The 19,851-nt window shown below is 39.1% G+C and overlaps 2 protein-coding genes across 4 annotated transcripts in view; one reads left to right on the forward strand and one right to left on the reverse strand.

Moving 5' to 3' along the window:
* The window catches only part of adam10a (ADAM metallopeptidase domain 10a), a 105,053-nt gene extending 99,704 nt beyond the window's left edge, over positions 1-5,349 (forward strand). Inside the window, exon 16 of the mRNA XM_078427390.1 lies at positions 1,519-5,349. Coding sequence (XP_078283516.1) covers positions 1,519-1,622 — 104 coding nt within the window. The 3' untranslated portion in view covers positions 1,623-5,349. The remainder of the gene's footprint in view (positions 1-1,518) is intronic.
* A 1,238-nt stretch (positions 5,350-6,587) lies between these two features.
* lipca (lipase, hepatic a) overlaps positions 6,588-19,851 on the reverse strand; it is a 57,634-nt gene continuing 44,370 nt past the window's right edge. For 2 of the 3 annotated variants that reach the window (XM_078427393.1, XM_078427392.1), the window contains exons 4-9: positions 19,219-19,336; positions 14,271-14,504; positions 13,069-13,311; positions 12,253-12,373; positions 8,033-8,251; positions 6,588-6,836 (exon numbers count right to left, since the gene is read on the reverse strand). In XM_078427393.1, the coding sequence (XP_078283519.1) occupies positions 6,725-6,836; positions 8,033-8,251; positions 12,253-12,373; positions 13,069-13,311; positions 14,271-14,504; positions 19,219-19,336 (1,047 nt within the window). In that variant the 3' untranslated portion in view covers positions 6,588-6,724. The remainder of the gene's footprint in view (positions 6,837-8,032; positions 8,252-12,252; positions 12,374-13,068; positions 13,312-14,270; positions 14,505-19,218; positions 19,337-19,851) is intronic. The other variant, XM_078427394.1, reaches the window with a different exon arrangement.

Genomic DNA, 19,851 nt, shown 5'->3' on the forward strand with positions numbered 1-19,851 from the left:
GTAGGTCATTCGGCCCTTCGAGCCAGCACCGCCATTCAATATGATCATGGCTGATCATCTAAAATCAGTATCCTGTTCCTGCTTTTTCCCCCATGTCCCTTGATTCCTTTACCCCAAAGAGCTAAATCTCACTCTCTCTCTCTCTCTCTCTCTCTCTCTCTCTCGAGCAACCTTAAATCTCTTCATGAGAACAAAATGGCCTCAAACATCCATCAAAACGAAGATGTGAATTCTGACTGACTTAGATGTTATATTTGTATGGTGACACAGTGGTAGAGTTACTGCCTTGCAACACAAGAGACCCAGGTTCGATCCTGACTTTGGGTGCCATCTGAATGGAGTTTGTACGGTCCCCCTGCAACCGCATTGGTTTTCTCCGTATGTTATGATTTCCTCACACATTCCAAAGATGTGCAAATTTGTAGGCTAATTGGCTTCTGTAAATTGCCCCTGGTGTGCAGGATGCAAAACTGAGATTACGTAGAACTAGTGTACGGGTAATTGTCAGTTGGCCAAAGGGCCCATTTCCACACTGTATCTTTAAGAACTAAAAATGAAAAAAAAAAATTGCCAGCATATAATATATTTTTAATCTAAACTTATATGCAAGTATTTCCTTTTCTATAAATGCTTTGCAAAGATTATTGAAAGAGATTTACATAATATTAGGAACCATGGCCAGAAGTGTGAATGTCTGATTCTTAAAATTCTGTATCACAAAATGCTGGAGTGGCCCAGCAGGTCAGGCAGCATCTCGGGAGAGGAATGGGTGACGTTTCGGGTCAAGACCCTTCTTCAGACTGTTGTCAGGGGAGGGGGCGGGACAAAGAAAGGATGTAGTTGGAGACAGGAAGACAGTGGGAGAACTGGGAAGGGGGAGGGGAAAGAGTGGGACAGAGGAACTATCTGAAGTCAGAGAAATCAATGTTCATACTGCTGGAGTGTAAGCTGCCCAAGCGAAATATGAGATGCTATTCCTCCAATTTGTGGTGGGCCTTAATATGACAGTGGAGGAGGCCCATGACAGAAAGGTCAGACTGGGAGTGGGAGGGGGAGTTGAAGTGCTGAGCCAACGGGAGATCAGGTTGGTTAAGGCGGACTGATATGGATATGAAAGGGCACAACGTGCTGGAGGAACTCAGCAGGTCGGACAGCATCTCTGGAGAGTGTGGATAGGTGAAAACAGGTGAGGACCCTTCTTCAGACTGATCTATCCATTTTCTCCAGAGATGCTGCCTGTCCCGCTGAGTTACTCCAGCATTTTGTGTCCTTTTGTGACGCAAAATCCGCATCTGCAGTTCCATATTTCTACATGGATAGGAATTGTTGAGAGGGATATGGGCCAAACGCAGGCAAATAGGACTAGCATGGATGGAGTATCTTGGTCAACATGGACAATTTGGGCTGAAGGACCCTTTTCTGTGCTGTATGAGTAAGACTCGATATTGAAGCTCTTGAATGCACTTGAGTAGTGCTATCAATGCTGTAGCATGTCTGAAATATGTTTGTCTCCTGCAGGCACATTAAAGCGAAGACGGCAGCAGCAACAACAACAGCAGGCAATGCAACAGTCACGCCAGAGACCCAGAGAGAACTATCAGATGGGCCAAATGAGACACTAAACTGAAGCATTTGCCTTGGATCTTCCTAGTGCCTACAGCAGGAAATTTCGCTCCAAAGAAAACCTGTTCCTGTCATTGTCTCAAATCTGATAGAAAGTTTTTAGGTTCTAATATTAGAGGGAATTGGATTACTTATGATGGATGCAGCCTCCAATTTAAAATGGAGAAAATTAAATCCTCGGTGTCCCTTCTAATCTAGTCTTAATGATCAGATCATGTTTTGGATTTTATTAAATCATGCTTGGAAAGAGATTTTGTTGATGAGGCATCAAAGTTACAAAAGATTATTCTGCACTTGGCCATTTGTGATCTTTCTCATTGCACAGTCCTGCGGTTATAGGTAATTGCTATTATTGCGGCCAATTTCAAGCTTTTATGTATAATAACTCAGCAATTTAAAAACTTATTTGATAAATTAACAGATCATTTTTCCAAACATTGGCCTGTACTACTTACTCATTCATGTACTTCTTCCTGAAGATGTATGTCAGAAACTTGTTATAAGCTTAGCTGTAATGCATACATTTCTGCTATTTAAAATAACAAATAATTGCTGTTTAATTGCCACACTCAGGATAATGTAGGACATGAATAATCTAAAAGACCACTCTCTTGATAGCTGCTGTGAGACAGTAAAATATAATGAAATTTGGCTTTAAATTTACAATCTATATTGCCTCCATTATGCCATCTGATACCAGGGAAGGACAATTCTTGATGTCCAGGTATAGAATGAATGCTCTGGATTGGGGATGTAATAGCCGTAATTCGTGTGTTTAATAAATTATGGTTAAGTTAGTGTAAATGTTTGACAATATTTGATTTAATTTTAGGGACTAAATCAACTAGAGTGTTCTGAATTTTGCTGAAAATTGGTGCAAAGTTGCATGAATAACATTTTCAGCTTTTGCTTTATGAAGTGTGGAAAGAATTGTGACAAATCATTTTTATATTTTGGAATTTGTGTTAAAACTTGGGATTATATTTTTTTTAAATGCATACTTCTGTGAATTCTGATAATTACAAGGGCAACCACTGAATAGCAGGTGCTCCTCTTTTACAAAGAGCAGTAGCTCTTCACAGGGAGTTTAAATATTTCTATTTACAAAGAATTGAAACTGCTGAACTGCAAATTATAAATTCAAAAACAAAGTGTTTACTTGGACATATTCAAAAATAATTGGATGTCTGGCAGGCAGGCCAAACTCTAAAATAGCATGATCTATTTTCTTTTAAATAGTAAAAACTTGTACAGTAGTCAAGGACATTTTTCAAATACAACTTTTTGTACATGATTTAGAAAAGAATTTTGTATTGGAAACCCAACAATTATTGTGTGATTCTGCTGAATCCTGAATGATCTTAACAGTTGGAAATGTTTCTTTTTACTTTAGAATCATCATTTTACATTGTGTGGGCTGGAAGTGGGTTTGTTTCGAACAATGATGAGGCTTTACGAAAAGCACATTTAAATAAAATCTAGAGTATTAGACATTTCATTGTAATTTTTTTTGTTGTGTATTACCCTGTGGTATGACCTAGGCAGGAGTTTACTGCCATGTCCTTTTTACTTTGGTTTAAAACCTTCAGGAGATGAGCACTGAGCATACATTTCAAAATTAGTCCTGATGGGAATTCCAAATCCTGAAAGATAAACAATACTACTGTCATATTTTATTGCCCACTGTGTTTTATACAGTATCTTTTTGTTCACTGAGCAAATTTTTACTAAAAGTTGCTGAAAGTATTGTGCAAAGACATGTAAGTTTTTGAAGTACTTGAAATGCATTAATAAAGAATAGACTCGAGCAACCAAATGAATGTCTTATTGAAGTTAATTTTAATTGCAAAATCCAAGTAAGAGGCTTCCCATGATATATACTAACAATATTAACGTGTTGAAAAAAATGTATTAATAATGGAGATTTTATTTGTGTTTAAATACTGTGAAGGAAGTAGTTCCTTATTCATCTCCGACTAAGTTGGTTTCAGTTAATGTTAATAGAATATTATTAAAAATTGCAATGCCTTAGATGTCACAAAGTATGACCATGAGCTACTTAGTACACTTTGGCATTTTGATTACAGAATTTAACACAATGCGTCCCTTTTACCCTGAATATAATCCTGTAGACAACCCAAATTTCATGGTGCAAAAAAACATTCCCTTTCAATGAAGTAGCAGATAGCATTCAAAATCTGGCTCTAAAAACAATATTTAAGATGTTTTCTCCTGCTGTCACTTCCAATAGATTTGCATGAAAGGTGTATTTCCCATTGAATTACTTGGAAAATTGGCAACTGAATGACATGTGGCTAAAATCTCTTTTGGTTTTTCTTCCTCCCTTGCTAGCATTAGAAAGTTATGCGTGTTGGGGAATTGTATAAGAAGGAACTGCAGATGCTGGTTTACACCGAAGATAGACACAAAAACCAAGAGTTTCCCTCCTCCAGACTGTCAGTCTGAAGAAGGGTCTCGACCCAAAAATATCACCTACTCCTTTTCTCTAGAGATGCTGCCTGACCCGCTGAGCTACTCCCAGCATTATGTGTCTATCTTTGGGGAATTGTAAAGGTCTGTTTATTATCAGCAAGTTTTGCGCTGTGTGTTTCCACACGTTCTTGTGGATCCTTCATGAAAATCGCGGTTGTGTTTTTAACCTGGCAACGTCAGCTGATTCAGGATCACACTTTACCCAACTATAGAGGGGAACAACACTGTTGTGGACACTAAATAAACTCTACCCTTAAACTGCTTGGAAACACCAGTAACTGCAATTATGATTTTCTTAAGATTGATACTTAGTCTAAGGTAGAAATTGTTGCAACCAATATATGTTTCTGATGTGGATAGACGTCCTTACAATCTACATTGCACCACAAAACACTCCGGTAGTGTGATCAAATCCCCTTTTGGCTGCATTTCTATTTTACTCCTATGTGATTTGCTCTCTGCGTGAAGCCTGTCTTAGGAACAGAGTTGTGTTCAACTGGGTTAGATTTGGAGTATGAGATTTGTATCATTAGCTGGAGATTGGAATTGGGCAGATGTCTGCCTCTGACCTATTATTTTCAGTTTGAACAAAGCACTTGGACTATTATCAATGCAATGCGACATCTGTTTCTGTAGACTCTTCAAGTGCTACAAAAGCAAGAAACTTGTGTTGCTCCAGATTGTCGGTGGTTTTGTATCTTTACAGATGCAGAGAACTGAAACCCAATGTGTGGGATGTGAAACATTTAATTTTAGCATTTCCTCCACCTGCTTTAATTGTTAATAACTGTCTGCACCAGGACTCTGATGAGCACATTTGATTTTTTCAGATTGTAAAGAGAACTGGTGACATTTATCCAAGACAAATCTATGGCCATTTCACTCTGAAAATTAATATGGAAACTTGGGACAAATTTATCTGCTTGAAAATACGTGGAGAGGAAAAATGGATCAGCAAGAGGCAATGGCTTATCATTTAGCAGATTTTAATTAAGGAATTCAGTGAGAAGCACTGGCTGCATTTTAATCCTGTCCTGTATTAGTTAATGATGCCATTGGAGTGGTTCTGGGTCACGGGACATCAGTGAGAAACTTAAAACCTATTACCGTGGTTGAAATGTGATCCCATCAATCTTACTGTCACAACAAGACAAAGGATAAAGTCCAGTGTGTTGCCTGGAGCAAAAATGATTTTGGATGTACATTAAACGCAGTCAAATTTCCTATTAAGTCTGGTGTTCTCTTTATTGGTAGCTGTTAAAGTTAAGCATCCAGCCGAATCAGATTATAAATTCTGTAGGTGTCTGGGATATGACGTTTTGGAGTAATACAATAAATTGTCCAAGATTTAAAAGTGTGAACATCTTACAAGAGTTCTGTGCTTGTTAAATTCTTTTTAACCAAATTATTGATTCATCCATAGCAATTGGCAATGTAAGTGAATTCATCACTGAGTTTCATTCTGCTGAGCTCCATTGGATCTACATTGTATCAGTTTAGAAAACAATTACTATCAGTCTCCACTAGTCTGAGCATACCAAATAGAAAACTTTATTTTCCACCATAAATTTGGAGCAGTTGTGAACAGTAATACGTAATCATAGTCATACAGCAATGGGCCCTTCGGCCCAACTTTCCCATGCCGAACAAGGTACCCCAACTACACTAGTCCCACCTGCTCACGTTTGACTTCTTGCTCCAACTCATTCCTATCCTTGTATCCGTCTAAATGTCTTTTCAATCATTTAGAAATAAAAGGCATGCGATTTATAACTCATTGTGGAAATGAGGGGATAGTGTTCACATTTACCTTTTTTTTTTTTTTCCCCAAATGAAACATTTGAATATACTTTTTAAACTAATTTAAATCATTTAAATGCTTGATTCCAGAAATATTTATTTTTGCCACAGTTTTTAATGTCAATCTTTGTGTTTTTCAAAGCATTTTGTACTTATTATCACTTGCCTCTGTCGATAAGATCAAAAGCAGAAATTTTATGTCCCTAGTATATGGGTTAGTGTTCTTTTAAGAACTGTGGCATGACTCTTACTACATTGTGCTAAAACAGCTGTTAGTTGAGAATTTACAGCCATTAATGGCCACTGTCCTAGTGTTGGTGGTACTATCTTTTATTTGCTTCAAGCAGCAGCAGCAGCACCAAAGAGCCTACGAGCACCACAGTCACCATTTAATGTTCTTGGTGTCAGTTCTTTAAAACAAAACAGGATTTGTTTCACCCTTCATAAGCCGGACTTACAATCTTGCATAATAGTTAGAAATACATTTGTCCCTTCCACATCTTTGGAAATAGAATCTTTCAAAATATCATATTAATTGAAATTTAGTCGATTGATGTATATTTCTGCATAATAAACCTCTTCCAGACAATGAGACACATGCTATTTCTTGGTATCCCTTCTATAAACGTCACATCAAGCTATTTCTACGTTGTATTAACTGATCCAAATAATTAGTTTTAATCCATTCCTTTATTGCAGTGATAGTTCATATATTTACACATTTTTTGGTGATGAAGTGTATGTGTCGGCCAGAACGTTTTTGAATGAATTCTGTGGATCCTGGTTTCATTTTGGCTTGGCGAGTTTTTCATTTCAGTCTTCTGTGGCGCTGTCTTGTGTTATTTATACATCTAACAAACGTTTTCTCTTGGGCTGGTTGAAGATGCATGTTGATACTGTTTAAGGAACAGAATGTTACTCTGGAAAGAATTAAAAAAATTACATTAATTGTATTCATCATCACTCACCCACTGGCAATGAAACAATGAGATTTTTTGTTTGTGATCTTAACCTGACTTTGTGTGAGCTTCTTGATTATTGCGATTGACTAACTGACCAGGCCCCCCTCCATTGTGCTAACAATCTTGCATTGTTAATCAAAAAAATATAGCCTGCAGGAAAATTGACTAAGAGTTAAGATACAGCTGTTCGGCAAATTAGAGTGCAGAAGAGTCTGATAAATACAAACTGTTTAACCCTACATGCAGAATATTTAAATGTGAAGATGATTCATTTATTAGTAAGGTGCTAATCTGCATGTTCACTCCCTCAAAATAGATTCTTAAATCATACTTCGCAAAGCCTTACAGGCACCATTTTTCACAAGCTTTCAGCAAGTAACAGTAGGCTCGTTTTTAGTGTTTGTATCTCGTTAGGTGTCAATAAATGCCAAACCATTGGTTAGCAACGTGACATTTTAAAGGGCGATATAGACACCAATATAAATTCAGTTCAGGATTGCTCTGATTTGTGGTTAATTATTCATGGTGTGTAACGTAAATATTTGGAAAATTGATTGGTCCTTTTGTCTTAAGCTTTTAAAGTTGAAATAGATCTATGAATAATGAGTTGTGTCAATACAAAAAAAACCTTTGTCAATGAACCAGTGTGGAGAACAGGCCATGTCCATGTAGATACAAATGAACGTGAATGAAAAGTCTAATCTTTTATTAATGTCTACTTCTGTTAAATAAAAATGGTTAGGTTTTCCACTGGTCCTAAGAAGCACGTTTTATTCTTGGTAATATACTTAAATAGCTGGATTTAATTTGGATTTGTGTCATTTCAAGAATTTGAGAGAATGATTTGCTTACATATTAGATCCATGATGGCGCCCAACCCAGGCGATTCTTTAAGTGCGAGTCACAGAAATTGATCTGCAATTACACATTACAATTGCTCCACTCTTTTAAATCTCTACTCCTACAGCAACGTATATCTGTACACGGTGGATGGCTTGATTGTAATCGTGTATTGTCTTTCCGCTAACTGGTTAGCACGCAACAAAAGCATTGCACTGTACCTGGGCACACGTGACAATAAACTAAGCTCAAACTCATTAAATTACATCAAATTAATCTGACAAAATGGATGCAAGCTATTTTTCATAACTTACCTATGTTGTGTTTCTCCAGCTTTTACTCTTATTTTTCTGACAATAAACTCTGGATTGATATTATTCTGGCCCCATGGGAAGTATGTTTGAACAGTCCTCAAAAGGTTTGCCCAGGCAACAGTGTTTTCCCACTTAAACTTTAGCATCATTAAATCACCAATGTTAACATCGGTATGAATCAGAAAAGAGTAGGTTTTGTTGCTTTTGATGCTTTCAAACCTGAAATAAAACCAAAGTTTCCACATTATAGTCTTAGTTTCTGGTTAGGGCAGTTTCAATTATATAGCAATTATTACCCCAACAAGGAATAAGTAAATAATTTTTTGTTTAAAAAAAATAATCCAGTTGATTATTACATTTACTTTCACTATTATCTGGACATACAGAAATGTATGCCATGGTTATAAGATTCTCAAGGAAATGTAGAAAGGGATCGGTTAAATGCATGTAGAATGTAGATTCTTTTTTTTTTAAACCGTAAGTCCCAAGGGTAAAGTTACAGGTTGTCTAAATGCTTAAAGCCAAGGCAGTGTACTTTAATCATCATTAGTCATCTGTCACAACACAATAGGTCAGCAAAGATAAGTTCTGATGTAGAAACAAGGAACTGTAGATGCTGTTTTACAACAAAAAAAACACACGGTGCTTTAATAACAGCGGGTCAGGCAGTATCACTGGAGAAAATGGATGGGTGAGATTTTGGGTTGAGGCCCTCAGGCTAATTGTAGGGGGTGGGAGGAAAGCTGGAAGAGAGGAGGGCAGGACAAAGCGTGACACATGATAAGTGAATGCAAGCAAGGGAGTTTATGATGTGCAGAGGGATGGACAGGAAAGGCCAGAGAAAAATAAACTGAAGATGTGGGACAAAATGATTGAAGAGTTGTGAATTGTGAAGCCAGAGGAAGGAGAGAAATAGGTGCAAGTCCAGGTGGGGCTGGGGGACAGTCAGACGTTATCTGGAATTGGAGAGTGTTCAGAGTCGGTTAAGATTCTTGCCTGTTCGTTGCCCTGTGATAATCGCTCATGAGGAAACTTCAGTATTGAGGTGTGGCATCCTCTGCAGTAACTGGGTATTTCTGAGTGCCTCTTTGAATACCACAACTTGTTCCTAAATTTATGGGTTCCTACCATTTAAAGGGAACACCTTGAGCGGTGGATTTATCAGCAAAAGAACAGACCTTCAGTAACCTTTTCTTCCAAGGTAAAGATAGCGAACAATTCCTGAACCTATAAGTGTAGGAAAGACCTGCAGATGCTGGTTTAAATCGAAGATAGACACACAATGCTGGAGTAACTCAATGGGACAGGCAGCATCTCTGGAGAGAAGGAATGGGTGACGTTCAGTTCAAAGACTTAGTTCAGTCTGAAGAAGGGTCTCGTCCTGAAGCGTCACCCATTCCTTCTCTCCAGAGATGCTGCCAGTCCCGCTGAGTTACTCCAGCATTTTGTGTCTACCCTGAACCTTTAAGCATGTGTACGTGAGCCCTGGGAGGTTTAATTCTTTTCAACAGTTCAAAGCTTAGTTTCTGTATGTACTGTATGTATCATGCAGGGGGTTGGGCACGGTGAGCCATTGTCTAGAGAAATGAGCAAATAATCTAGGTAAACACTATTACAGATGGAGGCAGTAGCTTTACATGTGAAGCATTAAACCATGGACATTCAGATGATTTTTAAAAAAGAAACACGCAAGGATGCTTGGTGTTTTGTCTGGATAGTGATATATATGCAATCCAGTATCACTAAAACAATTTCTAGGCACTTTTTTTTGTGTTTGTTATTTGAACCTCATTTAGTTGTATTGTACTAGTGACTGAACATAGTGATACAGATGGGGAAAGCAGTGATAGATCTATATTTGGTACTGGTTTCACTTATCTTGTGTACCAAGATACAATGAAGACTGTTGTTTTGTGTGCTATCCAGACAGGTCATACTATGCATGAGCAAAACAAGTGGTGCAAAAAGAGAAAGGAAACTGCAGAATATAATATAACAGCTGCCGAGAAAGTGCAGCTAAAGAAATTGTGCATGGGCCACAACAAGGTAGACTGGAAGATCGGGCATACATTCTTAGCATGTGAAAGAAAACTGCAGATGCTGGTTTAAATCGAAGGTGGACACAAAATGCTGGAGTAACACAGTGCGACAGGCAGCATCTCTGGAGAGAAGGAATGGGTGATGTTTCGGGACGAGACCCCTCTTCATGATCTCCGTCATGGGATTGAATATGATACATTTAAGGAATGCTTTGCTCTTTCATTCATATTTGTGCATGAAAAGTTCAGCTTAATGAAGCCCTTAATTCTTCTGTTAACGGGGAATACTGAAAATGTATATATTTTTATTTCAGTCACCAGATGATACAGGAATTCAATTCCACAGTGTAAGTGGGAACGGAAATAAAATGTAGATATTACTCGAATACAAGTACCATTTTATTCCAAATGTATTCTTGCCTTTGTTCCAACCATTTCTGTCAACAGATAAATGGATCCTATTGTATTTCCAGCATCTCTTTAAAAGTCAACAGATACCAGTGTTCGTAAAGTTAAAAGGGGATTGTGCACAAATTAGCAACACATTAGAGGTGCACACAATGAGATGTTTCTTGTAATCTTTGACCTAATCTCTCCCCTTACCACCGTGCCAGTATTCTTGGCAAACACTGTTAAATGTTCCGGATATTGAAAGGGAGAAGTGCGTGACTTAACTGCCTTTCAGAATGGCAGGCAGTAACTAGTGGGGTACCGCAAGGCTCGATGCTGGGACCGCAGCTATTTACAATATATATTAATGACTTGGATGAAGGGATTAAAAGTACCATTAGCAAATTTGCAGATGATACAAAGCTGGGTGGCAGTGTGAACTGTGAGGAAGATGCTATGCGGTTGCAGGGTGACTTGGACAGGTTGTGTGAGTGGGCGGATGCATGGCAGATGCAGTTTAATGTGGATAAGTGTGAGGTTATCCACTTTGGTGGTAAGAATAGGAAGGCAGAGTATTATCTGAATGGTGTCAAGTTAGGAACAGGGGACGTACAATGAGATCTGGGTGTCCTAGTGCATCAGTCACTGAAAGGAAGCATGCAGGTACAGCAGGCAGTGAAGAAAGCAAATGGAATGTTGGCCTTCATAACAAAAGGAGTTGAGTATAGGAGCAAAGAGGTCCTTCTGCAGTTGTACAGGGCCCTAGTGAGACCGCACCTGGAGTACTGTGTGCAGTTTTGGTCTCCAAATTTGAGGAAGGATATTCTTGCTATTGAGGGCGTGCAGCGTAGGTTTACTAGGTTAATTCCCGGAATGGCGGGGCTATCATATGTTGAAAGACTGGAGCGACTAGGCTTGTATACACTGAAATTTAGAAGGATGAGAGGAGATCTTATCGAAACGTATAAGATTATTAAGGGGTTGGACACATTAGAGGCAGGAAACATGTTCCCAATGTTGGGGGAGTCCAGAACAAGGGGCCACAGTTTAAGAATAAGGGGTAGGCCATTTAGAACTGAAATGAGGAAAAACTTTTTCAGACAGAGAGTTGTGAATCTGTGGAATTCTCTGCCTCAGAAGGCAGTGGAGGCCAATTCTCTGAATGCATTCAAGAGAGAGCTGGATAGAGCTCTTAAGGATAGCGGAGTCAGGGGGTATGGGGAGAAGGCAGGAACGGGGTACTGATTGAGAATGATCAGCCATGATCACATTAAATGGCGGTGCTGGCTCAAAGGGCCGAATGGCCTCCTCCTGCACCTATTGTCTATTAACGTTGCACGATAAACGTACACACCCAAAACCTCATGTATACTTTTCTATTTTTAGAAAATTACATGACCCCATTTGAAGATAGACAGAAAATGTTGCAGTAACTCAGCGGCACAGGCAGCATCCATGGCGAGAAGGAAAGTCTTCTTCAGACTGCTACGAGTTTGAAGGGTCTCAACCCGAAACGTCACCCATTCCTTCTCTCCAGAGATGTTGCCTGCCCCGCTGAGTTACTCCAGCATTTTGTGTCTACCTTCGGTTTATACCAGCATCTGCAGTTCCTTCCTACACATGACCCTATTTGATCCTGCCTTCACCCTTATCCTAACCCATGTGAGATGTAACATTTTGAGACTTTCTGCCTTTAGAAACCATTGATCCATGCTATTGTGACTTGCAGAAATAATTAAAATAAAAACGTTGTATTCCATTGCTTCTATGTCACAAAAGTACAGTACTCACAATTTGATAGGTAAATTTCCAGTGTCACCTTTTGTTCCATATAAGGATACCTCGAGAGATGGTTCCAATTTATCGTGTTCTGTCTGGTTGATGAAGCGAATCTTGAATTGGTAATGATAGACTGCAAAATGAAATAGTTGATAATTTTATTATAATGTTGCATAATTCAAAAAGCTAATAACCCCAGTGATTTCTTTTGACTCCAATTTTCTTCTCCACTTTCCCGAGGATGTCAATTATTGCAAAGGTTTATTTAAATGAAAGACTTTTCAGCAGAGCACTCAAGATAGAGCCGGACTTGTCCCACATCCACTCAAGAACAGTTTTCACCAAACTTAACTTATTATCAGATATAACAGGGGATCTGTTATAATTGGGAAACCCAGCCCAATTTCACTATGGCACTATGGCACTGATAGAGTTGCTGCCTTACAGAGCCAGAGACCTGGGTTCGATTCTGACTACGGGTGTTATCTGTATGGAGTTTGTATGTTTTGCCGCATGGGTTTCCTCCAGGTGCTCTGGTTTCCTCCCACATTCAAGAGACGTGCATGTTTGTAGGTTAATTGGCTTCTGTAAAATTGTCCCTCGTGTATAGGATGGAACCAGTGTATGGGTTGGCACGGACCCTGTGGGGTGAATGGCCTGCATTCCACGCTGTATCTCTAAACTGAACTAAACTTATGAACTGGGGATAATTGAAGAGCCTCACTACTCACCAGCTAAGATTATAGGTACTAATTCTGAACGGTATCCATTTTAATATTTTAATTTTTTTTCCAATAGGCAAATGATGGAAACAGTTAGAAAGCTCACCTTTATATGGCATGTTAGCACGGGTATTCAAAAACATTTTTTTGCTTCTTTGTGTCCGGACCTTTTTAATATTGTAGCCCAGTGTGTTGCATCGATTCTTCCTGCAGCTTAGACAGACTCCTTTGTTAAATGTTCTCAGGTCATTGCACCAATATGCAACACTTTGCTTGTCTTCATTCAGCAAAGAATCAATGAACAAGTGTACTGATCTCTCATGTGCACACTTCACTGTTTCAGTGATACCTAAGAGATCATGAAAGAATTGAACAATTGATATAATAATCTCCGGAACACTGTGAAGTTAGTACAATTGTAATTGTCATCTTTTCTGTGGAGATGATGGATGATGCAATAGCTGGAGAGTCAGACAATGCAGGAACAGAAGCAATCATCGACCAACTCGAGATGCTATTTAAGCAGCAAATGGCCCCCATAATTAGCAGCAGTGCAGAGTAATTATAAAGAAATGCTTGCTTGCTGTTGCATCTGATTACAGTTTTCCTGCCTGTTGACTTCAATCCTGAAATGAATTTATTTATTGCATGTGTGCTTTGGAACTGATTGAAAATTAGAGCTTAAATTCTCAAATTGGTTGTTTTCATGGCTAACATGAATGTCTAGCTAATCCTATTCTTGTGGGATGGTTGTAGAGTAATACGTCTGGATCCATAATAATTTTGCAACTGTAAAACTCATTGCTTGTTATTTAGAAATATTACACTAGAAGAGAAGAGAGATCAATTCTGTCCATTTAGAAATTTTATACCGGTGGATCCAGTCCCAGAGAGGAGAGGGTTAGTGGGATGTGATTGATATCTGAGATGAGGAAAGGGCAATGTTACACAGGGCACACTCTAACACAATAAAGGAAATGGAGGATCGACCAGTGCACAGTGATTTAGGTTCTGAACAGACAATTGCAGATTGATGGCTCAACTCGATGTACTCAGTCAATGAGCTGCACTGCTTGTTGTTTGGTTTTAGATAGGTCTTCTGGAAGTTATTCTCAAACTAAGGATTGTTGTTAAAGGACCCTATGGAGGTTCCTTAATGTCTACAAAGTGTCCTGGATTCAATCCATATTGTACGTTCATCCGCATCAAAGGAATTGGTAATTACATGATTGTCAATAGGATGACTGTAAATATAAATATTTTGCTGTAATAGTGAAAGAATATAACTTTGGTCAAGGTAAATCCTACCTAGAATCCCATACTTTGCGATGTGACTGTACACGTGAGTGATGTGGCAGCCAGGTTGGAAGGTGCCACCATTCGGATAGAAGTCAAAGTGGGCCACAGGTTGGTTGATTCCAACACTCAGGCCCATGTGCTCCTGTGTGAAGGTGTGGAGAGCATCGACGAAGCTTGCATCGTCAGGAGATAGACGTTCTGTTGATGACATGCCTTCAAACAGGGGTCCAGCAGGATCCAGACCTGTGGAGTAAGCAGTGAATGGAATATATTCTCAGTCAAAAAACAATGTTTATGCACTCATTTCATGACGTCAAGATTGGCCAAAACAATTAATGTGTTGAGATGAGGCACAGCAAGATCCATCATCAACTGTGAAATAGACGATATCTCAGATCAAGATGTCACATACAGCCACGAAGTAGATGATTTGATCATAAGAATCAAAGTATTGATTTGAGAATAAATATTTGGTATAACAGTGCAACTTTCTCTTGATGCCACACACAGGTGTTGGTATATTCTGTGCCTCAATTTCCAGTGTGGCATTTGAGCCAGAAAGGACAGTACAGAAATTGTATGTACATGGACAATGAAATATGGTTTTGACACATAATATGGTGTCCCACATTAAAACTTTGAAGCATCCGTCAAACATTTTGATATTGCTTTCCTAAGACAGCTTTCACTGTTTTTACTGTTAAATAAATTGAAGTCAAACTGTATTTATACATTTTATAATGAAAAAGGTGGACCCAAAAAGCTGGAGTAACTCAGCGGGACAAGCAGCATCTCTGGAGAGAAGGAATGGGTGACGTTTCGGGTCGAGACCCTTCTTCAGACTTTATAACAAAAAGCTTTAAATACATAAATTTGAATTATGATCCTAATTCAGAATGCTTGCCATGATATATCTAAATCCGCATTAGTAACTGTTAATTGTTTAGTTCCAAAGTATTAATACTTTGCACAAGGTTGAGATAGGGTGTGGTAGGATGCACAGCATTTTCTACTCTGTGGAATTCCCAATTGGAAAGACAACGCTTTCACTTAGAGGATGATGGATATATGGAATGAACTGCCAGAGGAATTAGTTGATGTGGGTACTATTTAAATGACTGGTACATGGATAGGAAAGGTTTAGAGGGATATGGGCCAAATGTGAACAAATGGGATTAACTTGGATGGGACATCTTGGCCGGCATGGACAAGTTGAGCTGGTGCATCTGTATCCCTGCTGAATGACTCTATGACATGGAGCCAGGTTGGTAGTCCATTAGATAGACACAAAGTGCTGGAGCAACTCTATGGATCAGGCAGCATCTATGGAGAAAAGGAACAGGTGACGTTTCAGGTCGAAACATTTCTTCAGGCAGTCTGAAGACCAGTTCTGACTGTGAATCAGGAGGCCGTACCGCTGGTGTGACAGGTTGTAGGTGCTGAGGTAACAATGCTGTCATTAGTTGGCCAGACTGCTACACTGGACATCTTTGGAATTTCTCAAGAGCCCTGGAGCGTTGGATTGTCAAATAAAGATCTACCTTTTAATCTCACTTCTTTTTGAATGCCTACTTTTCCAATTTAGGGCAAAGGGAGTCAGGCAATCGAAGGATTTGGAATCTTTGACATCAAGGCATGTTCATCTAGATGTGGCTGGGGGTGGTGGGGAAAGGGAACTTCATTCTTGTGCTTTATGCTGTCTTTATTCCTTTTATTTTTAGTTTAGTTTAGAGATACAGTGTGGAAACAGGCAATTTCAGCCCACTGATTCCACGCCAACCAGCGATCCCCATACACTAACACTATCCTTCACACCAGGGACAATTTACAATTCTTACCGAAGCCAATGAACCGACAAACCTGTACTACTTTGGAATGTGGGAGGAAACCCGAGCTCCTGGAGAAAACCCCTTGCGGTCACGGGGAGAACTCTGTACAGGTAGCATCTGTAGTCAGAATCAAACTTGTCTGTCTGATGCTGTAAGGCAGCAACTCTACTGCTGCACTGCATCCCTTTTACGTTGTAGCCTTTTGTGAGGCAGAGAAAAATGGATAAGAGTTATGAGGTGAAGAGCCAAAGGATTTAAGATGCATTTACTGTTTAACAAAATAGATTTAACTGCACAAAGCGTGCATAGTGTGGGGCTATTTGATTTGACACTGAAAATATGAATGAATAATTGTCAAACAGAACGAGGACTGCCTTTGGATACAGAATGTAGTAATTGGATATCCACCCATCCTGTTGGTTCCCCATCTGTTTTCTGTTTATAGAAAGGAAATAAAAGAAAGCCTTGAACAGGTCAGGAAGTGTAATGAATGTGCACATACAATGACAACAGGTGATACCAGCAGCAAACAAAATCATTGCTTCTGTCACTGCTGGCGTGGGTAGGAATTTTAATTCGTTTAAGGTTTCTTTTCGTAGGTCACACTGCTGTTACTATGGGAACATTTTTCATTGCGATTGTTTTCAGTCACAACATGTAGTGCGACGTGATTGATGTAATTTGCAGCATATAAAGGTTCGGTATGCATAAAAAAGCAGCAGTGTGTAATAAAGCAGTGAGATTTGCTGGCTTGTCCACAGATGGCTACAGTACATGATTCCAATCTACGCTTCTGCATTTCACTCCAGAGGTGGAATTTGTTTTGACTGAAAGGCTGTCGTTTTCTGAATTTCAGGAAATCAAAGTTAGAAGCCAATTCAATGATATCTTTCAAAGAGGGAGTTTGAGAAATAAGTGAAGGAGAAAAACTATATAGCAAACCCACCATGAAGAAACGCAAGAGTGGGATGAATCGGTTAGATCTTTCAAAGAGCTAACATGGGTGTGATGTCCGAATGGCCTTTCTCTGTGTCCTAGCATTCTTTAAGTGGATTACCATTTGCCCTTCCTGTGCATTCTGTGTGTGGAGGCGGTGTGATTGTACTAATGCCTTTAGTGATGAATTAAAGGCACCATTTTTAAGAGAAGGACTTAGTAAGTGCTGTTGTCAGGCAGAATGGTGGTGATTGGGTAATTTCCCTGTAAATCAAGCGTGGAGAGCTCTCTGCTGTGACTGCCTGAGACTCATTTTGTGCATGTAATTCATGTGTAACTATCATTCACCCTTCGCTTATTCTGGAGAAATTACCCTGTGTAAGACCAAAATAAATAGAATTAGGCCATTCAGCCCTTCAAGTCTGCTCCACCATTCGATCATGGCTAATCTATTTTCCCTTCTCAACCCCATTCTCCTGCCTTTTCTTTGTAACCTTATCTTTCCAAGGATGAATGACCTAACAATGTAGAGTGGAGTGCCCCTTTTTCTTTTGCGTCTAATGCAGATTCTGCACATGAAGTGCCATGACCCGACTTCATTTTTTAAAATAAAGATCTGATTGACATTCTGACTACCGCCAACACGTTCAGTATTCCTTTCAGATTTTCTCTTTTTCTGTAAGGTGGTCTGAGTAGCCACAATGGCTAACACTGACTGAATGGGACAACTCTTGGACCAGTTCTGTGGGGTTTGGTTAAAGATGAAACCAAAAACATTTCTGCTTATTTACATTCTGACATCTTCACCTTCACATATGTCAAGACATTGAGAGCACATGTTCAGGATGTGATTCATCGACTACAGCACACCCTTCAACATCATAATTCCAAGTAAACTGCTCCTTGGCCTTAGGCCCTCCATCTTCTGGACCTTCTGGACCTTCTAGAGCTTCTGGACCTCTTGACCAGCAACTTTTACTCTTTACCTCAATCGGTTATTCCATCGTTGTATGCTAATATTCTTTGCACTGTTGTTTTGCATTTGTCTTTGCATCTATTGTGGTATCCATAATTCCTGTGTACCATTTACTATGTGAGCTTCATGCAATCAAGGAATTTCATTGCACTCTGTGTATACATCCGTAAACTGATCTGAGACTGAATCTGGTCATGAAGAGAAGATATTCGATGAAATGTGTGAGAAGGAACTGCAGATGCTGGTTTAAACCGAAGATAGACACAAAAAGCGTAACTCAGCGGGACAGACAGCATCTCTGGAGAGAAGGAATGGGTGACGTTTCAGGTTGAGACCCTTCTTCATTCTTTCATTCGATGAAATGGTGGAATTATAGGACGTGTATGCAGAGCGATACGATATGGGCAGCTATATAGTTAACAAATGAACATTATTCAGCAATATGGGGCAGTTTTATTCTGATCATTTCCATTTCTCAATACTATTTAATCTGGTGAAATTTTCATGGAATGTGGTGAGTGAACCATATTAATTTCAGTAACAAGTATTTTTTTTAATGCACTAAAGAACAGAATGACAGTAGCTGTCTACACCCAGGGACATTTTATATCATTAAATATAGAATAAAATACAGCATTGCTGAATGATCAAGATGAACCAAAACCCTGCTGTCCACATCACACGCGAACCAAAGTCCCTCTCGCCGATCACCCTATCTGCTGACCTGCATGACTTATGGAAAAATTACGGATCATTCTCGGGATCTGAACCTTTACATAACCCAGGGACTGCTTGTACATTTATATTGTGCAGATTTTCTCCTAATATAGAGGTGAAGAAACAGTGACAAGACAAACTTAAACACTTAATACATTTAGATATGACTTAGAAATAACTAAGGCAACCTCATGTACATTATCGGTAAGCATTTCAAGTAAATCATTCTATAATGAATTTTATCCATTAAGGACCCAGGAAAAACACAATTAACACAATTAAGTACCCAGGAAAAACACAATTGGTCATCAGTTTAATTTACTTTATTTCCGATACATTGACCGAAAAATCTTTTAAAAGCATTGATGGGTGCTTAGCAATGCTGATCGACAGAGTTTAGTATATAAACAATCTGAAGAGTGTTGACTTTGAATATGTGTATTTCCCTCATGAGAAGATCTCATTAATCCTCTTCCATTCTTTGCATTTTCCACTTTACCTGTTATTCTCCCGATTTTGGTTGGCCCGGTGATGTAGTTTCCAGCAAATCCCGAAACATGGGCTCCGAGACTGTATCCAATGAGATGAACCTTTCCTTTTGGCACCTGAAAAAACTCCTGTGAATGGGGAAGATTCAGGCCATCAGCAGAGGCATCCTTGCAATCTTCAAACGTCTAGTGCAAAAGCTGCTCAGTACTGCCACTAATCATCAGTAAATAACGACTCGGGGAATGTGAGTAGGCAGATGTGTCTCAGCTCAAATTAGTTGCTCTTGATCAAAAGATGAAATACTCTATTTGTAAATTAACACGATGATCGTTTAAGCAGATGTTCTGCACACATCTCATCATTACCTGCTGTGGACGAAATGTCTGGTGTCTTCTACATCACAACTGTTAATTGCACTCCCAGGGCACTTTAATGATAAACTGCCTCAGAATGTCCTGTGGTTGCGTAAAGTGGAATAAAAAGCCAATTTTGTTTGTTGTTGTGCCAATTGAATTAATCTTTGAAATGCATTTTAGATCAGACTAAAACAATCTATTTACATGATTAAATCTGAAAAGCATAATTATTTATCATTTGTTGTGGGTGAATACTGTTGCTGATTGACTCAGGTGCAGTATGCAAG

This window comes from Rhinoraja longicauda, chromosome 33 (assembly GCF_053455715.1).
Source record: "Rhinoraja longicauda isolate Sanriku21f chromosome 33, sRhiLon1.1, whole genome shotgun sequence".
In the NCBI taxonomy this organism is placed as follows: domain Eukaryota; kingdom Metazoa; phylum Chordata; class Chondrichthyes; order Rajiformes; family Arhynchobatidae; genus Rhinoraja; species Rhinoraja longicauda.